This window comes from Ceratosolen solmsi, unplaced genomic scaffold (genome assembly GCF_000503995.2).
Source record: "Ceratosolen solmsi marchali unplaced genomic scaffold, CerSol_1.0 scaffold10, whole genome shotgun sequence".
Lineage (NCBI taxonomy): Eukaryota > Metazoa > Arthropoda > Insecta > Hymenoptera > Agaonidae > Ceratosolen > Ceratosolen solmsi.
In genome coordinates, this window is record NW_011948412.1 from 15,200,896 (window position 1) to 15,214,940 (window position 14,045).

The 14,045-nt window shown below is 24.2% G+C and overlaps 1 protein-coding gene across 1 annotated transcript in view; it reads right to left on the reverse strand.

Moving 5' to 3' along the window:
* Apoltp (Apolipoprotein lipid transfer particle) overlaps positions 1-13,209 on the reverse strand; it is a 35,767-nt gene extending 22,558 nt beyond the window's left edge. Inside the window, exons 1-13 of the mRNA XM_011503293.1 lie at positions 13,064-13,209; positions 11,476-11,520; positions 9,808-10,239; positions 9,102-9,394; positions 6,800-7,128; positions 5,743-6,106; positions 4,803-5,112; positions 3,757-4,567; positions 2,260-2,740; positions 1,685-1,826; positions 1,445-1,618; positions 870-1,292; positions 1-225 (exon numbers count right to left, since the gene is read on the reverse strand). The exon at positions 1-225 is cut by the window's left edge and continues 228 nt beyond it. Coding sequence (XP_011501595.1) covers positions 1-225; positions 870-1,292; positions 1,445-1,618; positions 1,685-1,826; positions 2,260-2,740; positions 3,757-4,567; positions 4,803-5,112; positions 5,743-6,106; positions 6,800-7,128; positions 9,102-9,394; positions 9,808-10,239; positions 11,476-11,520; positions 13,064-13,115 — 4,081 coding nt within the window. The 5' untranslated portion in view covers positions 13,116-13,209. The remainder of the gene's footprint in view (positions 226-869; positions 1,293-1,444; positions 1,619-1,684; positions 1,827-2,259; positions 2,741-3,756; positions 4,568-4,802; positions 5,113-5,742; positions 6,107-6,799; positions 7,129-9,101; positions 9,395-9,807; positions 10,240-11,475; positions 11,521-13,063) is intronic.
* Positions 13,210-14,045: the final 836 nt, after the last annotated feature.

The following is a 14,045-nucleotide window of genomic DNA, read 5'->3' on the forward strand; positions in this document are numbered from 1 at the left end:
TTGAATTGAAATTCGGTATTGTGAGGTTTGCTCGACCTTCGATAGCAAAAAGCGTACCACGTGGCATAATAACGTTGATGGTCAAAGTAATTTCTTTTCCAGGTGCGTATCGAATCAAGAAGCGCGTTTTTGATTCAGAACCAATTGAATAATAATTAACACCAATTTTTATATCAATATCTTGAGCAGGTTTTGTGATAGCTACATAAGCACTGATTGTTGCACCTAAAATTAAATACGTTACATAATAAATTACATATCAATTATTTTGGTAACATTTAATTATGTAAGAAATAAAAGTATTATATTCTCTGTAGTTTGTATTCTCTTATCCGTGACCTATTATGTAATTTAATTCTATAAAAATGATTATAATTAAATTATTACTTTATAATTCAAAATTTCATTTCATTTTATTATTAATCTAAAAATAAATTTACTCACGACAGTAGATTTAAGAAGCCAATAATGTGATATAAAACTTTTAAATACAAATAATTAATTAATTTAAAAGAAAAATTAAACTTTAGTTTTAATCGCTTCAAAGTAGAATTTAGTAGAATTACTAATTGATATTATTTTTAAAGTAGCAAAATAGTAAAAGTCAAAAATGTTGTGCAAAAAACACTTTTATGTCACTTTTAATCGTTGTCAAAAATTTCGCTTATCCATTGCATTAAGTTTTGGGTAAGTAACCAAATAAGAATCTAATATTTGATTTTTAGAAATAAAATTTACATTAATTTTCAATTGTATATAATACTAAAAATATATATATATATATATATATATATATATAATTAATTTCTAGAGCAATGATTATATTTAAATTCAATGAATGAATATAATAAAAAATGTCAATGTCAAACCATCAGTTTGGAAGTATGGCTTCGAATAAGTTGCAACAAACTGTGCCGTAAGTTTATGTCTATCCGCATTATGAAGATGGGGACTCGTATTGACTTCAATATGTAATTCTATATGACCAAGAGCATGTTGATAACGTAAACCTGCTACGATATTAAGCTGTGGATATGCAGTCGAATGTAGTTTCATGTCGGCTGCTTTATACGTTAGAGCTTTTGTCGATCGATTTATTACAGAAAATTCAGTTTGTAAAACTTCATTCTTGAACTTTTCATGAAATCTGTATTCAATTTTGATATTGCCTGATATACTATCGTTGCCTTTCAATATATATCCGAATATATGACTCGACAGGTTTTTTGTTTCAAATCGTAAACCTATATGACATTCGGAAGCATTATTTTTATCTTGATTTGTTATGCTTCCTAAAATTGACCAAAGAAGTAAAAATATTGAATTATTATATGTATATATTCATATATAATACTATTATAAATAAAAACTTATTGAAAAGGTATATATAGTAATATATTCGTAATTATCATTGAAATAATAATTTTAATGGAAATATTTTTACCTGATAGATTAACTATCCGTTCGTTATTAATTGCTAAATATAATTTTGGAGAATAAGTATAACCATATTTTGCTTTTTTTCTCGAATAACCTATGCGAGCATCCAAATGTTTTGTCCCATTACTATTTAATCCAATATCTATGAAGGTTTCATCGTCTGTTCTTTTGTATGTACCTAAAATTGTCCGTTTGTAATAATTTCCGTTGGATTTATAATAATATTAACAAAATTTATATATACCTTGAGCAATCAGTGAATTACCCTTCGACTTAAGTAATAATGTTACATTATTATTAAGCGCGTCAAAAGAAACTGTTGCGCTTATTTCTCTTTGCATTTGAGAGCCGGGAGTATCGAACGCAAGTCTTATTGTACTCTCATTCTAAAACCATTATGCAGTTTAAGAAATACTTATGTTTTTTTTTACATCTATGATATTTTATTTATATTATTACATTTATAAATGAACTATTTTTAATATTAAAATTATATCTGAATAATAATAGGAAATATTTTTATATTATATATTATTATTTTATTATTTTATTGTTTATTTATTGTAATATAAAGAAATATAAATAATAAATAAATAATTAAAGAAATTTTATTATTTGTCTTATTAATTTCGAATAATCTATTTCATAATTAATTTCATTATAATTAATTATTTTATTACGTAAAGTATGTGAATGATTATTTACAGTCAGTTATGTATATTTAAAATTTTTTTAATATTTTATTTGAATTCTTATTGTGGTAAGTTTTGTCAACTCTATTTATATTATAAACTATTTATAAATAATAAATTATCTTACTGCAGTCCGTTTCCATTTATACTCTAGTAAATAGCTATCAGCTGTTGGATCAGCTTTAATCAGCGATAATTTAAATATAGTTGGTCCATTAAGTAAAAAGTATGACGTATTAAGATTTTTCGTAACATTAGGAAATTGATAATCTGCGCACAGCTTCAAACCAATGAGTCTATCCAAGGCAGACCAACTACATGTTGTATTTTTAATAATAGTTGTTGAAGTATCTGTATTTATGAAGTTGACAATGGGCTGTTCTTTATATTCGGCACCATTCGTCGTCACAAGAAGGATGTCTGTCGTTAATGAGAAGACTTCCATCTTATGGCTTGGTATTTTCCAACTTAATTTTGCTAATTTGAGACCTTTGATTTTAAGATCAGCTTCTACGGCGCCTATTGAATATATACTACTTTTCAGTTTTATTCCAGAGCTTTTGTAAAATGCATCCACAGTCATTGTCCCAGTTATATCAATGCTCACACTGTAATATATATATATATATATATATATATGTGAGTATACATATATATATATATACACGTACATATATATTATAATTACATTATAATTATATTTATTATAATAAATAAATTTTATAACTTTATATATTAGTGTACTATAATAAAAATTTTAAATTATAATTGTTCATAAAGAATTAGAATAATTAATTACAAAATTACGCTTGTTTGCATAAATTATAAATTATAGTATTTTTTAAATTAAAATGATATTGTGTTACTTAGATTATTATTGTATATAAGGATATTTCATCAAAGATTTTAAAATAAGAGTATAACTATATTAAATTTTACTTAAAATATTGATAATTATATTAATAATAGCATATATTTTAGAAAAATACAAAAAGTACTTTCTCAAAAACAATATTAATTAATTAAAATTTTTTAAATGATGTTTTCCGGTTCGAAATAATTTATTTCCGATTATTGTTAAAACAATATAATATATATTAAACTGTTTATTGAAAACTTATAAATTTAGGCAGCACCTTAATAATTAATTAAGTATTGTCAGATTTTTGGACAAAATAAAATTAATAGTTTAAATCTGTTTTAAATTTGATGTTTAGTTCGCAATCGAATTTTGTAAATCACGGACAAATGAAACAACACGATTAATTATAAGATATACTTCCTATAAACATAAGATAGTATAAAGAATGTAAATTAAACGAAAATGTATATATAATATGATACATCATTTTCTACTTTATAAAAATACTAAATGATAAAATTAATGTGAAAATCCTATATAAATTATAGTAGATTATTTTATCGTGCTACATATAAGAATATACAACGTCGATTGTATATAATTATAGTATAATAATTATATATATATATATATATATATATATATATATATATATATCATATACAATATACAAAATTTTCGCAAAAAAAGGTTAAAATCGAAATTTCATGAATTAGTAGAATATATATGATTTATATAAGATATTAAATTTACACAATTTACCTTGGCATAATGTTTCCATTGATTTCAAGTTCTCCATTACTTATAAGTTTCTGACTATTTAATATTCCAGACAATTTGATATTACAAGCAGCTGATCCAGATACATCTAATTTCACTGGTAAACCCGTAGTTGATGGTACAACATATGATGAATCCAAAAACATTGCAGTATTTTCATAGTGTACTATTTCTTTACCAGACAATATCTGTTTTACCTTCTCCCACGGACTTAGACTAGCTAAAGTCGTGCGTATATCCTGATCGCTATTTAACATAGTGAACTTAATTTCATTTCCAAAGATTTTATAACTAAGACTGATACGTGGATTATTAAAGTCATTGTCTATCACATTAGGTAACTTTTTTATATTGTTCCAATATTCTTTTTCACTATCTTGGTCGTTAACAGAACGAAAATGACGTAAAAATTGTCGAAAATGATCAGCTACCTTAACGCTGCTAAAGGGTCCACTAGGACCAAATAAATTTTCCGCATAAAACTCAAGACCTTCGGCTCGCATGTTGACTTCAAAAAAATTGACCGATTCGCCAAATAGATCAAAAGTTAAATTGAATGAAACCGTTCGTGGTATATACGATTTTGGAGAGAAGATCAAGTTTGTTTGGTAGTTGGCTCCGATATTGTATTCTTCGGAAAAGAAGGAATTTTCATAGTTGCGGGAAAATTTTCGAAGATCCCCGTTAAATTTGTTACCAAGATCACGATCGGTGAGTAGACTCTGAATTTCAATACGAGTAGGTGACGACGACGACAACATATTTTTTAGATGACTCCAAACGAACGAACCCACTGTTAATATAAACATTAAAAATATGTTTTTTTACCTATGTTGAATTTGTATGAATTAAAATAACATCAGAATTATTTTAATAAATTAATATGACTATAAAATTAGTTTAAGAAAAGGAAAAATTGATATAATATTTTATAATTTTTAGACATTTAAGTTTTTTATATAACGGATTGTGAATTTTTTTATTATATAATTAGAATTAAATTTTAGTATTATTAAAAATGATATTACCTTGGTTAACTTCTTCTTCCTCGAGAGTACGACGTATAATTTTGACAACATTATAATCAGGGCATCGCATAACTTGCAAATAAGAAGCAATACGTATTTCAGTATCGATGGTGAAGTTTCTATAATTATTTAAGAAAAATTGATTTCTAGATTTCTCGCAAGAAGGGAATCTTCGATGAGCTTCGATAGCTGCAATTTTCACTTCCATGTCTATAAATCCGCTCTCATCATTTATACATGTTTTCAATTCATCCAAAAGAGTTTTTGTTTCTAAACCTGCATTTCCTATAGCTTTCAAGGCCTCCAGTGTCTGAATATTTGATAAAATAATTTAATTTAAAATTAAGCTACAAAATATATTAAGAAATACAAAATATATAAAAAATCGAAATTATATCTATTCAAGAGTTAGATCGCGATCAAAATTGATTGAATTGACTTCTATAATTAAATTTTAAGTATTTATTTACAATGTTGTTTATTACATAAATTATCACTATATAAATAATAATAAATTACGTATTGCCGGAAATATCTTCTACTTTTAATAAAAAAACGATTCCAAGATATTTAATAATTTAAAAATATCTATATGATCTACAAATGAAGCGACTATATTAGTGCATATCCAATAATTAGATTATAAATTTAAATATGAAATAATAATATAAGAACATAATCCGTAAGTACATTGAATTTTATTTGAATAATTCAATTATATTAATATAATATAATAGATATTTATCATAAGTTTATTAATAAAAATTTTCTTTATTTAATTATATTCATTTTTTCAGTTATATGAATTTATAGGCAAGTATGTAATGTTTTAAATTAAATTAAATTCAATATTATTCTGTGTAGCTTGTTTATCATATTAATATAAATTTATATTTATAAAATAATTACTATCCAGGATCAGAAAATCATCATCTCTCACCTCTTTTTTATTAGACCGAGCAGAAGCACGTGGTATGCACCCTTTTACTACATTCTCCTCAACAAACTTCATAAATTTCTTTATTGATTCAAGATTAGTACAGTCAGTCCCATGAGTAATGCAATATGTATGTATGACCGATGAATAACTAAGGATGAACTGTGCTTCTAGGATATTACTTTGGAAGTCAAGAAGTGGTGCAAGAGCATTTATGGTATGTTGATCTGGTCGTGGTATTAAAGTGAAGGCAGTTACCCAAAAGCTCACTTTATCTTTATCCACATACCCCTTTATAATCAGATCTTTCATTACGTTAACAGCGGCATTACTTCCAATAAACGGTAATGCGTTAATTATATGCTTCCTATAATTTAATTGAAATATTTTTTGTATATAAATTATAAATTTTTCATGAATAATGTTCAAATAAATCGATTTTTTTACCAATATATACATAAAAGCACGAATAAAAATTAATGTAACTTCGTAAATGAAAATATTGTTATGTTGTAATAAAAATTTAATCAACTGTAGATGTATTAATAATACATAGTATTTTAATTTTTAATTATAAATTTAGATTATATAAATAAATGGTAAATGATAAACAATGACGCAAAAAGCATTTCATAAAAAAATATAATATTTTAAAATAAATAAAAAGATTTTTTATTTACACGATAGCACAATTATTATATACAAATGTATAATAGTCATTTTAAATATTAATGTACAATAATTTATGAATTTATTAAATTTAATTCGAAAATTACAAGCATAAAAATGTTGTTTTTTATTAAATTGCATGTTATAGAGTATTATATATCAAAACTTGGAAAAACTTTTATAATTCCAATATAATCTATTGGAAAAAATATTATATATATATTAATTATTTAATTTCCATTTACATTTACATAAAAATAAAAAATAAAAACAAATTTAATATTTAATGTGTATTATTTCTTTTAAAACTATTTTTCATTTATCAAAACAAGGCAGATGAATTGTTTAATAGCTATAAAATAAAATTTGAAAAATCAGAATTATGACTGACCTGCCAGTTTTGCAGATACCTTGAGCCCGATTATATAATTGCGACAATCCTTGATAATCCAGCATTCGTGCGGAGTGGATGAATTTTGTAAAGATTTCAGAAAAGTTCTCACGTAACTCTTGAGGCATATCCAGAATACACATAGTCTTAAGTAAATCTCTAGAAGTTCGAAGTTCTCCATAGATGGTACGCGGTGACTTGGCATGATCATACAGTAGATTTTTCCTCTTCGTATGTACGAAGCTTTCCTCTGCTTCCGGTTTTTCTTCGTTAACTTTCGTGTGTGGATTATCGTTAAGTTCACCGACCAATTCTAAACTTGAGACTATCTATAAATATTGTATATACATGTTACATTCTATTATATAATTAAACATTATATCCTACTATATATATTTTTTTTTAAGTTTGCAACATACTATTTTATATGTTTAAAGTTTTGCTTGTAACTATAAAGTTCATAATATGACGAATTCATTAATATATAAAATATCAATTAGTTTTCTTATAAATTATAATAAAAAATATTTTTATTTTTTAAGAACTAAATGTAGAAATAAAATAAGATATTTAATTATTAAAAGTTTTATTTGGAAAATAACTATATAATGTTAAATTGTTTGTAAATTAGTTGGAAGTAAGAATAAAAAATTTTCATTTATTATAATCAAATTGGCATTTATTTATTTATAGTTTTCATTACTTTATTTGAAACTTTAAACTTTTTAACATTATAGCATAAATTGCCTATGAAACATAATGATTTAAAAGTTTTATTTCGATGCTTTAAATACAATTTACATTAAATATTAATATATATTAAATAATTAGTCTAGATAAATAATTAGTTTAGATTTAAAACTATAATATAAGAATATCTTGCATATTTAATTAAAATAGAATCATTCGATTAAATTAACAAGATAATAGATATTTAATAAATAAAAATTCTGTTTATTTAATTTTTTGAAGTTCTTCAATTATTCAAATTTATAAGCAATTTATACGCAATTTAAATTTATAAACAATGGCATTATATATAATTGTTTTAATTGAATGAAATTTAATAATAATTATTCTGTATAGTTTATTTATTGTATTATCATAAATCTATATTTATCAAATACTTATTTTACTTTTAGATTTAAAAATTACTTATCTTAATAAACATAAATTGTGAGTGGAAGTAACTAAGAAATCTATTAGTTGAATTCAACCAATTGTGAGTTAAGTACACTCAATTACTTTAATTTTATTTCAGTTAATTCATTTATTATTACAAATACATTTTTCAAATATTTAGAGTATTATAGAATTTTTAATACCAATAATCGTTAAGAATTTTATTGTGTTTAGTTACAATATATAATCTAAACATACTAAGATAGATAGTTATATTTTATTTTAGTTAATATAGATATTTACTAAACAATTATTTATTAATAATTATAAGAAATTTCTAAACAATAAATTATTATGTTATTTTTATTCAAATTCATTTTGCTAACATAAATGATTTGTATTTTTAAGAGATAAGTTCTTAGTATTGTTCATCGTATCTTCAGTCTTTTGATAATGTAACGATGACATCTAATGTTATTCATTCTTCATTATCTTAGTTGAACCTTTATGGGGAAATAAGTTTGTTTTGGATCAAATTTATTTTATATATTATTTTTATAATTCTCATTCATGTTTTTAAATTCTGAATTTTTAGTTTTAGATATTGGACTCTTTTTATTTTAAATAATTAAAAATGTATGGAGTATCATTGTGGAAAGATAATAATAACATATGAAATACGTACATAAAACCGTATAAGTTAAAAATAATTTGATTTTAAATGTAAATTAAAAATAACTATTCTTTTCAAATGACTTATAAATATTAAAATTTAATTTTTAATAATAAAATATAACCATTAAATATAATCTTCGCTTTGTTAAGTTAATAGCATTTAATTACATGAAAATGAAAGGGAGTCGTAATAATTTTCTTTCTTAATATTTATACCTAATATAGGTACATTAATTTTTTATATGCATATATATATATATATATATATATATATATATATATGAAGATTAGTTTTTCATTATACTTATAAGAAATACAATACTCTGCTAAAACATTGAAATTAAAAGGAAATTATTTAACTCGGTAGTTAAATTACAAAATACGTGTATATTTAACATTAGGAAACATTGTTTATCGCATAGTTTAAATTTTATATATTTCAATAGTTGTATATCTATAATTAAAATCCTACATCCTTATAAAGTATGAAAGTTTGTGTTAGTACCTCAGTTCTCGCACCCGCGTTGTTACCATTAGATAGTGGCCTGAGACGATGATCGTCACGACACTGAATCCGTTCATACACATTGTGATCAATGGTGATTTCACACTCACTATTGGAGATAAGGAGCGGTTGTTGAAAGGCATGAGTCCGTGACAAGGGACTTCTATATGTTTGAGACTGAATGAGTGAGAGGTGTTTTGTGCTGTGACGGCAACTTGCCAAGTTCTTACTTTTGCGCACAATGAGACTCGTATGGCGTGCTTCGTGCAATCGATAATGTGTTTCGCAAATTCCTATTTTCATTATAAATGTGTATTTGTATTAACAAAAATTATGTATATCTGTATCAATAAATATGATTCATTGTTATTTTTGACCTTATTTTTCACATTTTTCCGAATGCAGTTGTTCTATTTAATTTTATTCAGAGCAATAATTTTAAATTGAACAATCAATGTATATGAAATAGAATAAAAATAGAAATATTTAATATTTTATTTCTTCTAGTATATATAATAACTACATTCTAAAATATTATTCTCAAATGAACAATTAATTAGGAAATCTTGTTTGTATAAAATCTATTGTTTAAATAATTTATTATAGCTTAATAACGGACAGTTTTATATTGTTAATAGAAATAAGATCATTGAAATAAAGTATAACGCCTGAAAATACTGGAATATAAGGTATCGGGTAGACCAACCGTTAATGTCGAGTTCGTCGTGGCGATGATCAACGTCGAAACGTAACATCGTATTCTGAAGCATCGAGAGAAGACCGCGTCTTAAATTAAGTGCCCAGACCTCATCACCAGAGGCAGGGCAAAGCTCCCGGATCTCACCATCATCGAAAGCAAAGCGCAAAGGATACCGCTCTAGTGCATCCTTGAACTCGGAGCCTGCGCGGTCCGGAAATTCTGACTGATAGCTCGCTCTGTCATGACTCACGCTCACGTTATCCAGTCGCAGTGAACCCTCGCATGGACTGGAGAAACGTAGTGTCACATCTGCGTTGATATGGAGCTCCGACTCATTTTGAAATCCAGGTCTCTTGCCTAAATTAGTGCTCACGTCTATGCGGTAACGGTATTGGTAATAAATCTTCTCTGAATACTTAAACTTTCGATCCGCTGAAACTATTGGCAGAAAATTTATAGTTTATTTACTACGATGTGTAATCGGTATTTGTTTGAAAACATAATTTATCACATAATTATTTATATTAGGATTGATATATTTTAATATTTATCAAGTATCTCATAAAAGCTGCTTATTTTTTATTTAATTATTACTATAATGTTAGGATATTCAGCTTATAATTATGTATTTATCATCTATAAATTAGTTTTCTTATTATTTAAATATATATAATAAAAATATGTACACATAAATTAAATTATAACAAATAATTATTATATATTATACTATTTACTATGTTCAGCATAGAAAATTGAAAGTATTTATTGGTACAAATATAGTAGTATTATGAAATTTAAATATAATTTTTTCCTTCAAAATAATCCACAAATATAAATGTATTAATTTTCATTGTTACTACTTTCTTTCAAAATAAGTAGAAATATATTAGAATAACAAATTAGATTATTAATTGAGTTATCAGAAAATATTTATAATAAAGTTGTATAAAAATTTTATATTTATATATTTATATATAAAATTTTGTATTTAAAAAAAAACATTCACGAAATTATACATTTTCATTTATACAAATTTGTAAAATTGTAATTTGATTTATATATTATCATTAGAGAATACTAAAAAAATGTTCATGGATTAGTAAGTAAATATATTTTATGCAATTGTATTTTTTAAAATGCGAATGTGCTCCTTTAAAACAAATATAAAAATAGTCATTTTATAATTCATTTTAGTTCTACTGTTCTTTATGTTTTAATCATTAATCATTATTTATGAAATCATAAAACAATGAATTATCAGATATTAGAATTATATAATTATTATGGTTCTCGTTTTTATAAATATTTATTATTTTATACAGATATTAAATTATTATTATTGAATATTTATACTGCATTATAAGTTTAGTTATAAATAATTTGTTTCATAATTTTCATTCACCAAGCATATTGATTTTCAAATATATTCATTTTATATTTTAATATTACTCTTTACAAATTACAAAGAATAATGTTTCAAACATAAAGAACAGCTAAAATGAATTATAACTCGAATAATTTATATTGGTTTCGAAGACAATGATTAACATTAAGTAAATGAAAAGTTTATATTATTTTTCAGTTGAAGAATAATATCAGTTAAATGAAAATAAGTTAGCTATGAAATCCTTAATATAAAAGCGAACTAATATACTTTGTGTTTATAATACATACCATGACATTTTACGCGTCCGCATAGAGTTGGATCCTTGACAATTTCTATAATGCAATTAAAATAAATTCAATATTATAAAACTCGTTTAATATTTTTTATATTTAATTTATAATAGTATTTTATTCATTTAAATTTTCTAATAAATTTATTTAAATTTTTTAGTATTATGCTATATTTCAGCTGAAAAATAGCATTAAAAAAATATCATGACAATGTTTCTGTGCTGTATTAAATACAGTAGATTATTACTTTATCATACTAAAATGAATCAATAATTATTGTTTATATTATTTGATAGATAGATTCTAGTTTTCTAAATATATATACAGCCCGATTACCTTGATGTAATATATTCCGTTAATGTATCTTATAATTAAAATTTTAAATAAATTTGCATTAAGTAATTGTATCGATAATGATATACAATATAGAATGTATTTTATAAAAATTAGACGAATAATAATATTATAAAAGCAAAATTATATTAAAAACTTTGTAAAATAGATAAAATATTTACACTACTTAATATAAGATAAAACTATTGTGAAATACAGATCTATGAAGCTAGTGATTAACAAAAATAGAATTTTTTTTTATATATGTTGTCTTCATCGTCAATTTGAGATAGATAGAAAAAATTTCCTAGCAGATAATACAATTTCATCATAAACTTATAGAATCATTCTGTCCATTTTATGTGTCGAATAATTATAATATTAATAGGTTATATATATTAAATAAAATTATATATGTGTTTTATTTTAATAAATACAATAAGGCACTTTTTTAAGAATTATTTAAAACCACCATTTGACAACATTATTATTTGTAATTTTATATTATACAAATGAAAGTAATTATATAATAATTATCTTGAAAAATATATATTACAGATTCAAAAATCTTTAAATGTTTTGTTTATTAATATAATTTTTATATAAATAATTACTGTATGTATTTAAACTAAGAAAAATTCTTTTCTTATAATTTCAAATTGATTTTAAATTGTCGAAAAATTCAACGTTGTATCCATTTAAGCATTTAAGACTTTTAACAATTTATTAGAATAAAAATGAACAGTATCAATATATTTGATAAAAGTTGTACACGAATTCTCATAAAATAAAGATATAAAGAGAGATTTGTAAAAAGAGAATACATACATTATATGTAAATTTAACTTCACTATAATCAATTAATAATGAATAGGTGAAAGATTTTTTTTTTAATAGGTGTGCCAATAATTTAAAATATGTAGTATAATCAACATATAATATATCCCATATATTAATAAATTCGTAATGAAACAAGCATTATGCAGTTTTGTTTAATAATCTGTTATAATTTTGTTATAATAATCTGTCAATTAATGTATCTTCGTTATAGATTTTAAACATATTTCTAATGAATTTATGACCAGAATACAAGATCTACATTTAGTGAGAATTTACAATAATACGTCCAGCATTATTAGATTTAAGAAAACATTTTAGTAATGAGAATATAAAGTTTTATTTTGCAGCAGCAGTAGTAGCAGCGTAAATCAGCCGATCATTAGAACGCGGTGTCGACTGGCTGAGATCTTACCTCCAGTTGCCCACCCAATGAGCGCCAGTAGGAGTAACGTCAGGTTCGACATTTTGGCAAAGTCGATTGAGTTCGCGGCATTCCCCTTTTTGCCGGCGATTGACTTTAAACGTCCGCTTCCTCAGTTGCGTGCGTGGGTGCGTTCATACGCCGACAATCGTTGACTGGCAGCGAAGCTATGATCATCACATGGGGTCAAAAGGTCTCCGACGGATAAGATAACGTCGGGAGGGAGATATAGAGGCCGGGACAAGCTGCCGAAAGAAGCCCATGTGTTACGACACGTGTCGAGCCGATGGCACGATACTGATGTTGAAACGAATGTGAGTGTCACTACAGCTGCCCTTCGATTAGCCCTCTTACCCTCATTTATTTTTCAATGAAGATGCAAGCCAAGGAGATCCGTTTATCATGCAAACTAAACCTCCCATACATCCGCTTGTAGCGACTGCGCAAATACATAAAACGATGAGTTTGAAAGTATCACGTTCATTCATTGATTTAGAACTTTCTATGGCCGGTAGTTATACTAGTACTTATTAATGGCTCGAGCTTACATGTAAGGGTTATAATTTGTAATGTTCGTTAATTTTTTAAGAAGATATGATCATAATTTCATATAAATGTCGAAACTACTTAATTTTTAATAATAAACAATAATCAAAAATAATTTTGGAAATCTTTATTCTCTATTTTAAAGCTAATTAAACATATCTAGAAATTTTTTCGTGATTACAAATAATTTTATTGGAATTAATAACATTAGAATTGATGTTATAGAATCAATAACATTATAATAAAATTTTGATAGTTTTTAAAATACACACTTAAATTGTAAAAGTAATTGTAAAAATCACTTAGCCGATTGCTTCTTAATTTCTAATTTCTTGTTTTTATAAATTTATGAATATGTATTATTTTTCATGAAGTACGAAAAATATATCAGAAAAGAAAATAAAATAAATATTAATATTGAATTTAT